The 19,067-nt window shown below is 37.2% G+C and overlaps 1 protein-coding gene across 2 annotated transcripts in view; it reads left to right on the top strand.

Annotated features, from left to right (window-relative positions):
- LOC150087207 (tetratricopeptide repeat protein 39B-like) overlaps positions 1–19,067 on the top strand; it is a 349,901-nt gene that overhangs the window by 170,078 nt on the left and 160,756 nt on the right. For both annotated transcript variants that reach the window (XM_090371071.1, XM_090371072.1), the window contains exon 6: positions 11,395–11,527. In XM_090371071.1, the coding sequence (XP_090227197.1) occupies positions 11,395–11,527 (133 nt within the window). The remainder of the gene's footprint in view (positions 1–11,394; positions 11,528–19,067) is intronic.

Genomic DNA, 19,067 nt, shown 5'->3' with positions numbered 1-19,067 from the left:
ACGCCCCACATTCCCAAAAAAAGACCGGAAGAAATGTCCCACGAACAAAAAACAGTCAGATGAATCATCCTCAGCTAAATCTAAATAATGTATAACATCATACAATGGAACTGCAGAGGACTAAGTAGTCATTCTGATGACTTAAGGGATTTACTAGCTCAATTCAATCCCATAGGTGTATGCCTACAGGAAACTTTCTTGTCACCCCAAATTTCACCAAAATTTTCAAATTATGTTATATACAGACGAGATAGGAGTTCAAACTCTCCTGCTCGTGGCAGAGTAGCTATTCTTGTTAACTCTGACATTCCATCCAGGCCGATCCAATTGAGAACCACTCTAGAAGTTGTCGCAGCTCGTATTGCAGTTGGTATTTCAGTTACCCTTGTTTCCATCTATATTTCACCATCTCTACCACTTCCGCATTCAGAACTTGACAGCCTGATTTCACAACTCCAATTTGTCTCTTTGGTGACTTTAATGGACATCATCCATTGTGGGGGTCTACTACAATGGATAGAAGAGGCAAATTGATGGAGGAATTCATGAACAATAATGATCTTAATTTATTAAATTCTGGATCTCCTACTTACATACACCTAGCAACAGGATCTGTTTCTGCAATAGACTTGTCAATTTGTTCACCATCTATCTTTCCAATCATGACATGGTCAGCTTTAACCGATCCCTTTAACAGTGATCACTTTCCAATTATTTGCTCACTACAAACAAGAGTAACTCCGAATCCTGTTCAACGATCCAACTGGCAGTTTAAAAAGGCAAACTGGGGAGGCTATTCTGCCCAAATACTCTTAGACAGATGTTATGTTCAAAGACAACATATTGATGAAGTAAATACTTATATAATCAATCAGATTCTCACTGCAGCTAATGGTTCCATTCCAAAATCCACGCCTTATCACAAACACAGAAATAACTGGTGGAATACAGATTGTTTAATTGCCAAACAGGAAAAAAACCGTGCTTGGAATAATTTCCGTAAGTAATCCCACCACTAGTAACCTAATTGCTTATAAAAAAGTCAAAGCGAAAGCTAGACAAGTTAGGCGGAAAGCGAAATGGGATTCTTGGATTGCTTTTGCCTCAACCATTACCAAAGACACGGATACACGAGTCATCTGGAAAAGAATACAGGCATTAAATGGCAAACTTACTCGGCTGCCCTCTCCGATACTTCATTGGAGAGGGAAAGACATTTCTACTCCTGAAGAAGTTGCAAATGCATTAGCAGAATCATTTGCAAAAATATCGGCTTCTGCCACCTATGCGTCCACCTTCCAGAACATCAAAGCAGGTGCGGAACGGTATAAAATCAACTTCTTCACGCGCCGCTCACTGCCGTACAACCAACCGTTTACATTAATAGAACTTCAAGAATCATTAAACAGATCTTCCAATAGCGCTGCAGGTCCAGATGGAGTTCATTACATTATGCTAAAGCATTTACTTGATGAAGACTTGAGAACTCTATTAATTTTTTATAATCGGATCTTCACCAAAAATGCCTATCCTTCTTCATGGCGCCATTCGTTCGTTATCGCCTTACCAAAACCAGGAAAAGATCCTTCCTGTGTTGAAAATTACAGGCCAATATCTCTTACGAGCTGCATGGGAAAAATTTTCGAAAGGATGGTTCATACTAGGCTCACCTACATCCTGGAGTCAGAGAATCTCCTTCCAGAACAACAATATGGCTTTCGGAAAAATAGATCAACGCTGGACGTGCTTATCAAAGCCGAATCTCATATCCGCAATGCCTTTGTCATGAAACAACATCTAGTCATGGTCAATTTAGATCTTGAAAAGGCATTTGATACAACATGGCGTCATGGTATTATTAGGGACCTTTACCATCTGGGGCTTCGGGGCCATTTGCCGGAAACAATTCAAAATTTCCTGCAATTGCGCTCTTTTCAAGTCCGATACAAAAACGTCCTCTCTACATCTCACATACAGGAAGAGGGAGTTCCGCAGGGATCAATACTCAGTCCAACACTGTTTTCAATCCGAGTTAGCACAATGACACGAGATATCCCAAAAACTGTTCAAACTTATATGTATGCAGATGATCTTACCATTTCCTGTCAATCTCAAAGTATGAATACCATTGAACGGCAGCTGCAACTAGCCATAACCAAAATAGAGGCCTGGACTTCACGGAACGGTTACAGATTGTCAGAAAAGAAATGCACTGTCACTCACTTTTGCAAGAAGCGAGCTCTCCATCCGGAACCTGAACTACAAATAAACAATACTCCAATCCCGATTGTTAATACCGTTAAGTTTCTTGGACTACTACTAGACCGCAAACTAAATTTCCAAGCTCACATCAGTTATTTGAGAACTTCTTGTTTAAAGCATTTAAATATACTTTGTTCGGTCTCATCTATGTCATGGGGAGCTGATCGGTGTACTTTGTTGCATCTTTATAGAAGTTTAATCCGTTCACGACTAGATTATGGTTGTCCAGTGTATGACTCTGCCAGGAGCACTACTTTAAAACGGCTAAATATGATCCACCACAGTGCTCTGAGGACTGCGCTGGGAGCTTTCAGGACTTCTCCTATCCAAAGTCTATATATTGAAGCGCATGATCCCCCATTACATCTGCGTAGAAAAACACTATTGCTTCGCTACGCTGCTAAGATCCAGAGTCTACCATCACACCCAAGTTGGGAGTATCTCTATAATACTCGTTGGAATGCCTTCTATGAGAGCAAACCAAATGAAAATAGACCCGCCTCTATCAGGATAAAAGAGCTTGTTCAGACTTGGAATATCAATTTAAATGAAATTTTCCAAGACACAACTACACCTGTTGCTCCTTGGACATATGTGTCTGTCTCTCAAGATACATACTTCCTCCAGTGGGGGAAAAATATACCTTCCTGCAATATCAGACAGTTACATTCAGCTCATGCTATGAACAACCATGCTTGTAAAATTTATACGGATGGTTCAAAAACTGAGAGTACGGTAGGTGCTGCGGCGGTTTTCCCTTTATGTACAATTTCAGCCACTCTACCGCTTGCCTGCAGCGTCTTCACAGCCGAATTATATGCCATTAAGTTAGCGCTTAGTAAGATAATTGAGCTTTCCATCTCATCTGTCATAATTTACACAGATTCTCTTAGTGCTGTCTCTGCCATAAGGAAGAATTCCTCCATTTCTCACCCTACATTGAAACAGATTCATTCCCAGCTATTCGTTTGCAGTGTGTCCAATCAGTCAATCAGATTTTGCTGGATCCCTGGCCACTCAGGCATTCCGGGAAATGAAAGTGCTGACTTTGCCGCTAAACGTCTGGAAACCACTCTCTCACAACATCCTCAGGTTCCTTTCTCTGATTTTAAGTCTGTCATACGCAAAGCCTGCTACAATAAATGGTCACAGACCTGGAAAAGTGACACTAACAATAAACTATACCAAATAAAAGAAGACCCAAAGCTGTGGCTGTCTGGCTTCCGAAGAAACAGACGAGAGGAAGTAGTACTGGCAAGACTAAGAATTGGACACACTCATCATACTCATCTCTTCCTATTATTGGGAGAAAGCCCACCACAGTGCTCATCCTGTTAGACGCAACTTACAGTCCGTCATTTCCTGGTTGATTGTCCCTTGCATTCAACCATCCGGTCAAACACTTTTCAGTCACTGTCTACATTGAATATATCACCTGATTTATCTAGCATCTTAGGAAATGAAGCAAATATTGAAGAACTTTTATTATATCTAAAACATATTGGTTTGTACAGAAGTATATAATTTAATCTCTCTAGCAATACTTTTTTTGTAAATTAACGATTAGGAGACACAATTTGGCCGTAGTAGCCCTTGTGTCGTTAAACTGAACTACAACAACCAGTCAATGAATACAAAGTAGCAAAATTGGATAATTTCTCCAATTGCTAGCCCACTAGGAGTCAGTTTGCTTGTCATAACTCCATATTGGATAGGTGAAATAGCCACATTTTTTAGTGATTTTGGTCACTTGAAAGACTGCTATTGCTTACAAAACACTTCATGTAAGACACCATTTAGTCATTCTTATGATAAGAATTTATTATAATTCTTGTAATATATGCATTGATTATATTACAAAATTGTTTTAAGTTTTATTCTTTTTGCCATTGAAGTAAATTTCATTACCAAACAACTTACTCCAACTGTAAATAGTGCACTCTATGTCAATGTATGCAAGGTATGTGTTATTATTAAGGTAATAGCCAAACAACCACAAAACCAACCTTATTTTAGCTGAAAGAAGAGTCATTTTTTCACTGATTTTAGAATTTATATTAGAACCTTCAGTTTTTTGGTAGGCTGACAGTAAACTTTCTTTCTCCCCCTCATATTTGACATAGTATATCATGGTATATTTGACATGGTATTTGGTTTCAACTTATATTCAAAATAAATCACATTTGCATAACCCCTCTATGTGGATACCTGTACATGGTGAGGGGATCTCCCAGTGACATTGCTGGTTCTTCTAGATTAGCATCACTGGGATCCAACACCCACAGCCTAGTTTCCAGGCTAATACCATAGGAATCTAGCATGCTTGCCATACACTATGACCTGTGGAAACTTGGAAAGGGGGATCCTGATGGTTGAGGGGCCCAGCTTCAACTTTTTGGTCTCTGCTTTGACAAGACAGGTGCCCAGTCAGCTAGTGCCTGAAAGAGTCAATCGTGTTGATGCCATGCCCCTACTCTCATGGTTTTAGAGATGGATTCAGGCTAGTGTAGATATAGGTAGCCCTGGCATTCCACTCCCCAGCACATTTATTGCTTGCCAGGTAGTGGGCATTCCATTGTGGAAAATAAAAAGTAATATGAATCCTGATAAATTAAACTTTTCTTCAAGGGGCCCCCCAACTCAGTCCCTACCAGAAAATAATGAAACAGAAACAAACACCACCACTTCAGCAAAGAGGCCTAGAACTGAAACAATATCAGGTCTTACACCTAGATACCTGATATTTCATTCAACCGGAGTAAAACCTATAGGGAAAAGTCACCCTTCTTTATCCAGAAGGGTTAGCAAGCCCCCTTGAAAAAATGGATATTGAAACCAAGGAGGTACATGACAGAACATTCTATTACTTAAGTGACCAGCTGTAAGGTGGTCTGGAAAAAAAATCCAGAAAATGAAGGGAAAATGCACTGCACATCCCTCATCAGTCCCGGAATATAATGGATGTACTAATGCAGAATCAACTGCATTAGCCATTGGGGAAACATTTTCTAACCTCTCAGCAGCATCATCTTACTCCCCAGAGTTTCTACTCCTTAAATACAAAACTGAAAAAGAGGCCTTGAATTTTATATCAAAGGATATTTACTTATATAATGGTATTTACCATTCACAGGCCTGCAAACAGCTCTCACTCTTATGAAGGCAAGTACCATTGGACCAGATGACATCCATTATGAAATAATTAAACACCTTTCATCAAAATCCATGGACTATCTGCTCTTTCTATCCAATAGAATCTTTCTTGAAGAGCAGGTTCCGGACACCTATTTTTGCTTTTGCTAAGCCAGGAAAGGATCCCAAAATTCCAACAAATTGCCGTCCTATTGCTCTGACTAGCTGTCTGTGCGAAATACTGGAGAGAATGGTCAACACTCGTTTTTTATGGTTCTTAGAATCAAATGACCTCTCTCTTGCATTCAGTGTGGCTTCAAAAGAAATAGGCCCGCTTTAGACCACTAGGTTAGAATGGAAACATCTATTCAAAGTGCTTTCCTAAAAAGAAAGCTCTTGATGCCCATCTTCTTTAATATGGAAAAAAGAGTGTGACACAATTTGTATTTTAATAGATCTTTATAAGCTTGATCCTAGAGGTCACCTTCCAATTTTTATTAAAAACTTTTTATCCTGTCATTTTTTCTAAATTCAAGTAGGATCCATCCTCTCTTATTCCTTTTTGCCTAGAGGGAGTACTACAAGGATCTGTTTTAAGTGTTATTCTTTTTGCCATTGAAGTAAATTTCATTACCAAACAACTTCCTCCAACTGTAAATAGTGCACTCTATGTCAATGACTTCAGCATATTTTCTCAGTCATGCAACATGAGGGTTATTGAGAGACAACTGCAACAAGCCATTGGTTGTCTTGGCTTCCTTCTGGTCAATGGTTTCAGGATCTTACTGGATGAGGTCATTTGCATCCATTTCTGTTGCAAGCATAACCTTCACCCAGAACTTGAATTAAGACATGGACAAAGCACCATTCCAGTAATAGGACAAAATTCTTGAGACTCATATTTAACAAAAAGTTGACATTTCTCCTTCAAGATGCTCTCTCTCTCTCTTCTACTTCTTGGGTTGACGCTCTCTCTCTTCTATTTCTTGGGGTGCAGACTGGTGCACTTTACTCCATCTGTATTGTGAACTTGTGCAATCAAAATTAGATTATAGGTCTCAGGTATGTGTGTCTGTCAGAAATAGCATCCTTTGGCAGCTTGACCCCATTCACCATCAGGCTATTCATATTGCTCCTGGTGCATTCAGAATATCTCATGTTCAATGTCTATATGTGGAAGTGAATGAACTATCCTTGTTGCCTCTATAAAAACAGTTGTTGTCTCTACAGTATGCTTTTAAATTGAACTCCCTGCCAGACTACTCCACGTGGACATCCGTGTTTGAGCCACGATGTCAAAATCTTTATAACACCCATCAAACTATCAACCGCCCATTCGGTATTCATATCCAAGAGCTACTCAGAGAGCTTAGCATCATGGTAGACAAGGTTGCCCAATTACCAGAGCAACCCCTTCCACCTTGACATGCTCAAATTCCAGCATGTGACTTCTCCCTTAAGAACTGGATGAATTCTGATATCCTGTCTGCTGGCTACCTTCAGCTCTATTCACAACACCAAGCCAACCTTTCTGACTTCTTTCTAGTACATAGATGGCTCAAAGTGAGAATTGTATAGGATCTGCTGCTGTCTTTTCTGACTATATTATATCCGAGCAGATTCCCCCTGTATATATAGCATATATACTGTAGAGCTACAGCACAGAGTTAGCCTTGACCACATAAGGACTTTGCCAGTACCAGCAGTTTATTATATACACCTATTTGGTGAGTTCTCCACAGGCAATGAGGTACATTACTCATCCAACCCTGTCCTGGGTTCAGTAGATGATATGCACTCTCTATGAAGGTGGTTTTGATATCAGCTTCTGCTGGATCTCCAGCCACATCAGGATTAGTGGAAATGACTTGGCTGCAGCAAAATCAGCTGCCCCACCAAATCTCTGGTCTGTAAGTCCCCTATACATATTGCAGGCAAGTAATCTGCAATAAATTATATTCCCAGTGACCAGATCCTTGACGTCGGCAGGTAACAAACAAACAGACTTAATCAGATCAAGCATTTAATAAAATTATGGCAGTCTGGTCTGCCATAATTTTATCTGTGCAGGGACTGCCATAATTTTATCTGGCAATCTGTGCAGGGACTGTAAAGAGGAAGTTGTTCATGCTTAGCTCTGCATAGGACAGTCATCTGACACATTTCTTGCTGCTTAGGACTTGATGACCCTCCTGTCATGAGCAATGTGATACTGTTTTATCTGTGAAGCACAATTTAACCAATTGTACAAATTTTAGAAATTTGTTTTACCACTTTTTACCATTTGACAGCCTTATACACTCGGCCAGTGATGTATTCGGGCCAGAACACACCGAAACAACGTTCCAGTACTTTTTTTTTTCTAAATGTTATAATAGAAAATCATTAAATTTATACACCTAATATTATGAAACAATGGCATAATAAAAGGAGAGGGAGAAATAATATCTATTTTACCCATTGCTACTAAAAATATATATTAATAGTAATCTTTAAAATTAATAGATTTCTTTAAAAATTTATTTAAAAACAAAAATATAAATTTCACAATGAAACTTTAACGTTTCTTACTAAAGTACAATGTCTTAGATAAAAAGATCGACAAATGAGATATACTGTGATGCATGCAAGCACTGCATTTTGATTCGCCATGAGCTGAATGCTAGAACTGGTTGTTCTATGAACCGTGAGTCTAAAGTCTGATTCAGTTACTGTACAGTCGATGTGGCGTGATCATATGTTCTTCTGGAGAACAACGTACAGGATTTTTTTTTTGTCATTCATATATGAATTATATATATAATATGTTCATGTGAGTTTATGACTGATCTCTACTATTTAGATTAATTAATTTATTTATTAGTTTCTTCTAAGGTAAAAATTAATCTTTATAGGATTAAATATATAAATTTAAATTTACTTAATTCAAGTATTTCAAAAATTAAAAGAAGAAATTTTTATTAAATACAAAATGAGCAAAAAATGCAAGCAAACAACATTAAATAGATTTCTTGATAAAAAACCGAAAACTGTGCAAGAAAATGTACAAACATGGGGAAATGATAACGGCATGACCTCTTCTTTTCCATCAAGATCTAAAGATGAGAGAAACAGTGACACAGAATTAAAATTTAATTGGGCCCACGTTTGGAATGCTGATATGTGGACTGAGAAGAAAAAAGCATATCCTTGGCTTACATGTGACGTCGAAAAATAGGATGTTTGATTTGTGCTGCTGTAAAAAAATTAGGGCCGTCTAAAATGCAGGGAGTTAGCATTTCAAAGGAATGAAGTTTGGTACTGGTATCATTTTATGGCAAAGAAGTGCACAATTGACATCTTTGCATAAGAAAATTTATGAACATTCAAAAAGTACTTCACATATACAGGCTGAAAAAAATCTTGCAAGCTGCAAATGAACAACATTTAGAAGCCGTAATTGATCAAATGAATGACTCCAAAATTTCTAGCACCTGTAAGGTTTTTAGAACTGCATATTATTTTGCGAAACATGATCGACCATATTCTGACCGTTTTGAGTTGTAACAACTTCGAGAATTGAATGGCACTTTTATTGCTCACAGTTTGCGTTCAAGATTAACTGCTACTAATATAATAGAGCACGTTGGAAGGCAAATGAAATTAAAATTGTGCCAACAAATTGTGGACATACATGGAAACTTATCAATTCTCATTGATGAGTCTACCACTCTAAGTAAGAAATCTACTCTGATTATTTATTTAAAATGTGAAACTAATAAAATGAAAGATCCACATTACTTGTTTCTTGATTTAATCGAATTGCCAGGTCAAACAGCTTTTACAATAACAAATGTCTTGAAAAATACGGATTTTGACGACAATTATTTAAAACACTTTTAATTTCTTTTATGAGCGATGGGGAAAGTGTTATGTTGGGCAGAAAATCTGGAGTTGGAAATAAATTATTAGAAAAATATCCAAATTTGATCATATGGCATTGATTAAACCATCGACTTGAGTTATCAGTTGGAGATGCAATATCAGAAGTTCATGGAATTAACCATTTTCAAATATTTATGGACATGCTGTACACTCTGTACAGTCAATCTCCAAAAAACCAGAGAGAAATAGAAGCATGTGCTACCAGCATCGGCGAAGAAATTAAAAGGATTGGATGGATATTTAATGTAAGGTGGGTGGCCAGCTCCTTTAGGACCGTATCAGCAGTTTGGCAAAATTTTGCATCTTTATGCCATCATCTTGAAAATTCCAGTAAAGATAACAACCGAAACAAAACTGAACAATCCATGTTCAACGGATTATATAAACAAATTTCATCCAAACAGTTTGTTCTAAATTTAGCCCTGAACTCCTGATGTATGATGTATTGTTTGAGCTATTGATTCTTTCAGAGTCATTGCAAAAATGAGATACAACAATAGTATATGCAGACAAATTGATTTGTCATACAATTCGTTACTTGGAATTTTTAAAAAACCTCAAAAAGGAAAAAAGTTGTTAGAAGCCTCAGATGCTATTGAAAAAATGCAATTATTTTCAGTAACATTAATGGACAATAACAAAGTAACATTAATTCATAGAAATCAATTTATAAACAGTATTATTAATAATATGAAGCATAGGCTAAGCATTAGTACAGATTCTACTGAATTTACTGAAGGAATTTCAACTTCAGACATTGTAAAAGAGTTGCGAATTCTTGAACCAAGTGAATGGCCATCTGAAATTGATCTTGGATTTAGAGAAAATGAAATAGAATCTCTCTGTAAACGTTTTAATTTATCTTTCATAAAATGTTTGAATGCCTACAGGGATTATTTAGCTAATGGTGGTCGTAGCATGCTCACACATTTGGAACATTTTAAAAACTTATTCCAAACTGAATTTAATATTAACTGAGAAATTTAATGAGAAATTTTATTAACTATGAATTTAATATTAACTGAGAAAAGATTCCATATCCTTGTCAAACATGTGATAAGTTTGTTGTTTATTAAACTACACGGTCTACCATTAGAATTATGGAATCCAAATTTTTATGTCCGAACTTGGTTGCAGTCTCATCGTTCTGCTGTTGACCAACAAACAAAAAGGACAGTCACACAAGAATACGTAATCGATCCTGTATGGGAATTTCTGTGATTCTTCTGAACAGTGTTTTTATATTATTTTGGAGTTTTTGTTTTCATTTTTTTCTTTTCTGATTTTTTTAAAATTTTTTGTCTTTGTTTATTACTTTTGAAATTGTTATTTAATAGTTATAAATAAGTACTGAACGAATACTCTAATCTTTGACTTATTTATTTTTGCAAATGAAAAAAGCATAGGTAAGTATTTGTAGTTAATCGACGAGCGTTCCGGTACTATTTTTTTACTATTTAGCAATACACCTGCACTCAGCCCAGTTTTATCTAACAGTGACCACATGTCAGCAGTTTTTAAGTTTTTACAAGATATTAATATGTATACACACATGAAATAGACAATTTTCTTTTACTGTTATGCTGCATTTTATTTATTGATGTATATGTATAAACCTTTTATGAGGTAACCTTTTATAAAAGTTACCAATATCCCAATCTTTTTTTGAAATCTTAACATTGTCCTGGTGCATTATAACCATAGACTCAAGTAAATAGTATAGCTTAATTTTACGGTACTACCAAGGACGAAGATGTGCACTTCTATTTCCTTGGGCATATTTTAACTCTGTTTTAAAACTAAATTTATCCATATTAATCCCAATTTAAACTCAAATTAGTATCCATCCTATCCTAAGCATCAACTGCAGATTATACAAAAGGTCAGTACCGTAAAATTAAGCTACGCTATTTACTTGAGTCAATCTAAATTGGTATCATAAGAAATTCTACAAATCATTCAATTATAACCATAGTCATTTTTGTGCCATTAAAAATCAAATCAAACATTTGCATAAAAGCATTTCTCAGATTTAGATATCATTGTTTACATTTTTTTTTTTTTTTTTTTTTTTAGAGGAAGTTCATGCTGAATTATGTTATGCTGAATGCTTATTGCAGATGGCCCTCTTGACTTTTGTTGCTGATCAGAGTCTTGTAAATTTTGTCAAGGGAGGATTAAGAGTACGAACATGCTACCATGCATACAAGTAAATATAAAACTATTATATAAAATTAACTCTGTATATTTTTAATAATTTTATATGTAATTTTAAAGATAAATTCTATTCTGGTTTTATGCTGGAAGTAATAAGTATAATTTAATGTATGAAATACTTATGTATTTTGTTCGCCTACAGATAATTACTCTCAGTAATTATCTGTAGGCGAACAAGATGTAATTAATATTTGGCCACTTGTGTGCTTGACTAGCTGATTATCATGATATGTATCCAGAAAGACTGTGCACAATGTGAAACCAACCTAATTGAAATTGTGCATAACTGAAATTTAACTGAAAAAAAAAAAAAAAAAAGATGATTTAAATTGTGAAGTCATCTATGAGGTTGTTCAAAATAATTTAAAGTGTTTTATAAGTAAAACACTTCATATATTTTGGAAATGTTTAAACTGTATTCAGTTAGCATATTAAGATTAATATTTAAGCAGGTATTTCTCCCTTGTTTTTTGAATGGATAATCCATTCTTAAAGAAAATCATGGGTTTTATTTTAGAAGACAACATAAGACTAAGCACAAATGTGAAGTGCACAAAAAGAAAAAAAGAGAGATTCTCCAATAAACCTGTTGCCAGTCTCAACAGACTTTTAACTCTCAGTAGTTCTTTATTGATCTTAAGTCATTTTACCAGCCCAGTTGTAATTTACAATAATACCCTTCCAAAAACATTTGTAAGGAAACTAGCATTCTTTAAACACTGATATTGCCCTGTTAGTAGCAGAAAATATTCTTGCACCCCTTGTTAACAATCATAATCTATGCTGAGAAAAATTCTGCCTCAGGACACAATTTCTTCAGTATTGTGCCGACTAACAGCACTCATCATTAATTCCTTCCTCTTGTGCTTTAACAAATTCTGGACACTTTCAAACTGACTCCTAACTCACAGCTTTTAGCATTAGTAGAGGCATATGATGCAAGAAAAAAAAAAAGCAAGCTTATGCAGCATCAGCAAAAAAAAAAAAAACGCTCCCATTTCATCCCTCCGTTCATTCCAAGTACCTGTCCAGCTCAGCCTTAAATTTATTTAGGCTATCAACTTCCACAACAAAGGATGGAAGTCTGTTCCACCAACCAACCAACCACCCACTGGCTAAAGGCAAACATCCGCACATCTATCCTATATCTGTCTTTCCTCAATTTGAATTTATGCCCTCTCAAATGATTATTTTGAGCAAGAGGAAGAATTCCATCAGCATTGAGCATGCTCAAACCATTCAGGGCTTTATATACCTCAATCAGATCACCTCGCAGGCACCTGGTCTCCAGACACTGCAATTTGCAAAATTTAAGCCTTTCTTCTTAAGAGCAACCCTTTGTTCATTTCACTAATCTTGTTGCCCTTCTCTGTACTTGTTCCAACAGCTCTACATCCTTCTTAAAATGAGGCCTCCAGACCTGTATTACAGTACTCAAGGTGTTGCCTGACCATTGCCTTATATAAGGGGATAATCACCTCCTTATCCCTGCTAGACAAATTCCTGTATATCATTGACAAGCCACTATGAGCTACTCTTGCAGACCGTCTGCACTGCTCAGAAAACTTCATATCTGCCTGCACAATTACCCCCAGGTCCTTTTTGTTCTCTACCACTGTCTGTGTAGAACCACAGAGTTGATACGTCACTCTGGGGTTGCTGCTTCCCATATGTAGTACTTTACATTTGTCAGAACCACAGAGTTGATACGTTACTCTGGGGTTGCTGCTTCCCATATGTAGTACTTTACATTTTTCAACGTTAAACTTCATTTGCCACCTATCAGCCCATCTGCTCAACTTTTCTAGATCCTGTTGCAGTGTACTGTCATTAGTGTGCTTAACAACCCTGCCAACCTTCGTATCGTCTGCAAACTTGGACATTAAGCTTGATATACCATCATCAATATCATTTATAAATACAGAAAACAACAATGGACCCAATACTGAATCCTGAGGGACTCCACTAATAACATTAGTCCACGATGAGCAGTGTCCATTGATTACTACTCTCTGTCTTCTCCCACTCAACCATCCCTTTATCCATAGCAGCAATTTGACTCCAATGCCACACTGCTCCAATTTGTGCAGCAGTCTTCCATGTGCAACAGTATCAAGAGCCTTTCTAAGATCCAAATATATGATATAAAAGTTATTCCCTGCATCTAGTTCTTTTGTGACCACATCATAGTATTGAATCAAACTGGTCAGGCAAGACTTTCCCTTAACAAAACCATGCTGTGTCCGAGCTATAACCGAAGTCTTGTGTAGATGATCCCGCAGTGCTTCTTTAACCAGTGCCTCCATTAATTTTCCTGGAACAGAAGTTAAACTAACAGATCTATAATTACTTGTGCTGCCCTTTGATCCTCCTTTGTGAATTAGATACACATTTGCACATCTCCAGTCCATGGGTACCTCCCTTGAGTCCAAAGAAGCTCTCATAATTATGGCTAAGGGTTTGCTTATTTCCTTTGCTGCCTCCTTTAATATAACTGGATAGATCCAGTCCACCCCGAGTGCCTTTTTTATGTTTATCTGCAACAATTTCTCCTCCACTTTCCTCTCAGTCATTACAAAATCATCCAGCTCACTGCCAGAGTTTAACTCACCTCTGGCATTTCTCTCCCTGAATAACTCTTCATGAGTGAATGTAGATGCAAAATACTTATTTAGTTTGTTAGCCTCCTGAGCAGGATCATCAACAGTTGAACCATCAATATCCTTTGATGCTCCTTTGTGAATTAGATACACATTTGCACATCTCCAGTCCATGGGTACCTCCCTTGAGTCCAAAGAAGCTCTCATAATTATGGCTAAGGGTTTGCTTATTTCCTTTGCTGCCTCCTTTAATATAACTGGATAGATCCAGTCCACCCCGAGTGCCTTTTTTATGTTTATCTGCAACAATTTCTCCTCCACTTTCCTCTCAGTCATTACAAAATCATCCAGCTCACTGCCAGAGTTTAACTCACCTCTGGCATTTTCCTCCCTGAATAACTCTTCATGAGTGAATGTAGATGCAAAATACTCATTTAGTTTGTTAGCCTCCTGAGCAGGATCATCAACAGTTGAACCATCAATATCCAGTGGACCAATCTGATTCATCCCTTTCCTTCTAGAGTTTACATAGGTAAAGAACTTTTTGTTGTTTTTCTTTGCATCCTTTGGCAAGGATTTCTCATCAACTGCCTTTGCCTGCCTAATCCCCTTTGTGACTTGATTACAGACCAGCTTATATCTGTCAAAGGCTTCCATGTCACCCATTAATTTATATGTATCCCATGCATTTTTCTTCTGTGTCACATGTCTCATTAGTTCATTTGACATCCATTTAGGCCTAAACCTTGAACAATATTTCCTAGTTGGTATGTAAAGCCTAGTAGCTTCCAAGATAAATTCTTTGAATACTTCCCATTTTGAATTTGCTGTTGATAACATCATCAGTTGGTCCCACCGTATAGAATTTAAATACTGTCTCAGACCACTGTAGTCACCTTTACGAAAGCAAAAACTTTCCCTTTACCCCTGATGGTAGTTACCTCTGAGTAAATCCCATTTCAGCACACTGTAATCGCTGCCACCTAGTGGTTCCTTTATCTGCAGATTCTTAATGCATGAAGAATCACTACTCATAATCAGATCAAGAGTATTACACCCTCTAATTGCCTCCCAAACATGCTGATGTAGAAAACAATCATCCAGTAAATCCACGAAAGCTTTGCTAGTGTGTGAGTGACCAACCTACAAATTCCAGTCAATATCTGGGAAATTAAAATCCCCCATTATAAGACTGCCTGATTTACTGGCCCACTCTATTTCCCTGTACAGTTCCTTATTATACACATCACAGTCATTAGGCCTATAACGCACTCCTACTCTCAATTTTGATCTCCCAATGCTTATGTAACACCAAACTGACTCGACACTGCACTGTTCAGCGATGTCGACTGGCTTCACTTGCTTGAATTTTATGTGTTTCTTAACTAATAGTATAACCCCTCCTCCCATCCTATCTTGTCTATCCTTCCTGTACACATTTTACTCCCCAAATTCCAGTTCTGCATTCCTTATATCTGTGTGATACTACTTCTCTGATATCCCAATAATAACTGCCTTTGATGTTCTGAGCAATACCTGAAATTCGTCAAATTTATTTACCAAACTCCTAGCATTAGTGTACATGCAGGTATACATGCACCTGTTCCTATTCTTAGCTACCCTAACACAACCCATGTGTTTACTTGTACCGCAATGACTCCCAGCAGTCTCTGAAATACCTTGCATCTTGTTTTTCAGGCTGCTGCTCATTCCAATAGAAGCAGTGCAAGAATCACTTTCACTTCTGCCAGTGGCTACTGTTAATCTATTAGTCCTTGTATCTCCCCAAGCTAGCAGATTTCCGACCCACCTAACACTGCCTTGATAGCATCAGCAAATATTTTTACACCCTTTCTATTTAAGTGTATCCCAACCCTGTAGAAGCAGTCTCTCCTGTTAACAAGTACAGACCAGACTGAAAAAAATTCTACCCCTTGAGCCTTGCACAATCCGTCTAGGGCTGTATTGATCGACAAGGCTCTCATGATATACTCCCTCCTATCGTGTCTGGGCAGAATTGCAGATACTTTCAAATTCAACCCTAGTTCAAGGCTTTTTTTCAACAGTGACCTGTGTAATTCTGCCGGTCTCCTCCTCTTAATATCATTAATGCCAACGTGTACAACAGTATAACCCTTTGTGCCCTTAAAAGATGATATCTGCTCTACAACGTTATCAACTTTTGCCCCTGGCAGACATACTTTGGTCCTGTTCAACCTATCCTTTTTACATAGCATGTTCCCCGTTTCCCTGACAATAGAGTCACCAACAACTACTAGTTCCTGTGGGACCAGCGAATTCTGCCTTGGGGGATGCCACTGTGTTGCATGATGATCAAGTGCAAGCTCTGGTGTTGATGTGGGCAGCTGAGAGCTTGATGGGCCCTCAATTTAAATCCTTCGAGGGCAGCCACCCTGTCCTTCAATCCCTCATATAAGCCCATAACAACGCTGAGTTGTCCTCATTTCCTCACCCTCCTTACATCGCGTGCACACAAAGACATCCTCCTTGGCAATATCATGTCCCGTACCTGATTGCTCCACAAACATCAAGCAAGCAGTGCATTTTAAAAGGCTGTGATTCAGAGGGCAACTGCCTTCCCCCTCAGTTCTCCCCTGAGCCACAGCACTCCATTTAGCTTGAACCTTTTGCTTTGCTGCTGTGGTCTGAGTCATGATTCCGATTCAATTTCAATAAAATTTCAATTTCAGTACAAAATTATAACCCTAAACTTGTATCCCAATGCAGTTGTAACACTATATATCTATATATATTTTTTAAGTGTCAAGTATTATCGTCGAGTTTCTTTATATAAGTTCTGTATCAAGTTATGTATTAATTAATTATGTTACGTTCGTAAAATCTAAGTCGTTATATGTATTTAATTAAAAGTACAATTTAATTGACAATGACGTTCAACAAGATTAATAAATTTACTGATTAATTGATAATATTATATACTATACTATACTAAGCTAACACTATCTAGTTCGGGATATAACGTTGTATCGTATAACAATGGCGGCAAGTTACGAACGGTAAATCTACAGACACTTAAATATTAATTAACTTCCAAAATCTCGCTGTCTTAATTCAGAATAAATCAAGGATCTTGCCTAGGTCTATAAGCTACTTACAGAAAATAATTTAATATAATAATTGGTCAATAAAGCGGCTAACTATAACTAAAAAAACTTCCGGTTCGCTGGCTCTGCAAAATTTGTAAAACACGTGGATTGGATACCCTTACCAATACTAAGTAATAACCTACAAAATCTCTATCTACGTTAAAATTTAAACTAAGTATCCTAACTAGGAATATAGAGCTCCTCTAGAAAATAAGTTAATATGCCAATTCAAGCCAATTTAAATTAATAAAACAGAAAAAACTTCTCTATGTTCCTCAGCCGTAAAAACTTTGCCTGCACAAGGCTACTCTCGTTCCCAACTCCCAGCATCTTAGCATCTTCTGTTATTTATAATACACACTAGGCAAAAAAAAAAAAAAAAAAAAATACAAATCTTTGTATTAAGACAGTCACACACAGAAGAAATGCAAATAAATGTGAATAAATTCAAATAGATGCAAAGAAAATTGTGACTTGGGAGTGATGACAGGTTACCTCATTGAATATAAAGACTACAAAAGCTGATCGACTGTAATGATCTGATGCTAGAATGGGGAAAATGCATGATCTATTTCATAGAAAATCAGAAAAATTTCCTTGCAGTGGTGCCAAAAATGTCTGATTGGACAGTGGAACAATGTAACAAAGTCATGTGGTCAGACAAATCACAATGTACTTTGTTTTGCACTGATGGTAGGTAGAGAGTGTGGTGAGAACCTCGTGAAGCAATGGACTCTGCTTGCCTTGTTAAGACAACGCAAACATCTGGAGGTGGTATCATGGTACGGGGAATATTTTGTTGGCACAGACTGTGTCTGTTGATACCAGTGGAAGGTTCAATATCACACAGGGAGTACCTATGCTGCTACACTTTTATCCTGAAGGTAATGACCACTTTAGGATGACAGTACAACAGCACATCATGCCAGAATTGTGCAAGAATGGTTCGGAGATCATGACATGGATTTCCATCACATTCACCTGATCTCAATCCCATTGGGAATGTGTGGGATATGCTGGAGAGAGCTGTTTGGCAATGAAGTCTTCTTCCTTCAACTTTGTCTTTATAGCTACACTATATTTTGCTGGAAGAATAGTTACAATTTAACCAGTGCCATAATTAGAAAAAATGAGCCCCAGTGCAAAGTTTAGTGTGGGCCCACCCCTTGAAAATATTTGTTTTGGTAAAAATAAAAAAATCCTTAAAAAAATTGCCCTGGAAGCAGCAGCTATGCTAATACCATTGCACTGCTATTCACTGCAGTTTCACTTGTGCTGTGTAGCTAGCTAACAATAAACATGCTTCATGTGAAAAAAATTATTGTTTGTAGACATAGTAAATTTTATCATAAACATAACTAAATAACTTACATTTTTACTCAAATTTTTTTCTGTTTCGGGCAGTAGAGCAGTGGGCTCCCTTTCAGTTGTGGGCCCAATGCACTGCATTGACATAATTACGCCACTGAATTTAACCAAAAGGCACTAAAACACCTTATAGACGCCATGCTGTGCTGCACACTTGTTGTTATTCGAAATAAAGGTGGCTCGATTCAGTTCTGAATAAAGGTTCTTAGGCAATGTTTTTTTGGCCAGTCTGATGCTTGCAAAAAAAACATTGCCTAATACTAATGCTCAGGGCCGCCGCAAGTGGGTAGATGAGGTAAGTGTCACTTATTGGCAGCAGTTGAGGGGGGGCGCAAATATTTTTTTCCGACATAAACAAGTCGGACCTCTGTTTAATGAACTTATTTAAAATGAATTTTCTATTTAACGATATTTTTTGAATTCCCCTTGGTAATTA

Source organism: Mastigoproctus giganteus, chromosome 4 (genome assembly GCF_048544385.1).
Source record: "Mastigoproctus giganteus isolate SK-2022 chromosome 4, ASM4854438v1, whole genome shotgun sequence".
Lineage (NCBI taxonomy): Eukaryota > Metazoa > Arthropoda > Arachnida > Uropygi > Thelyphonidae > Mastigoproctus > Mastigoproctus giganteus.
The sequence above is the reverse complement of the archived record's forward strand: the minus strand, read 5'-3'. Positions and strand labels throughout refer to the sequence as shown.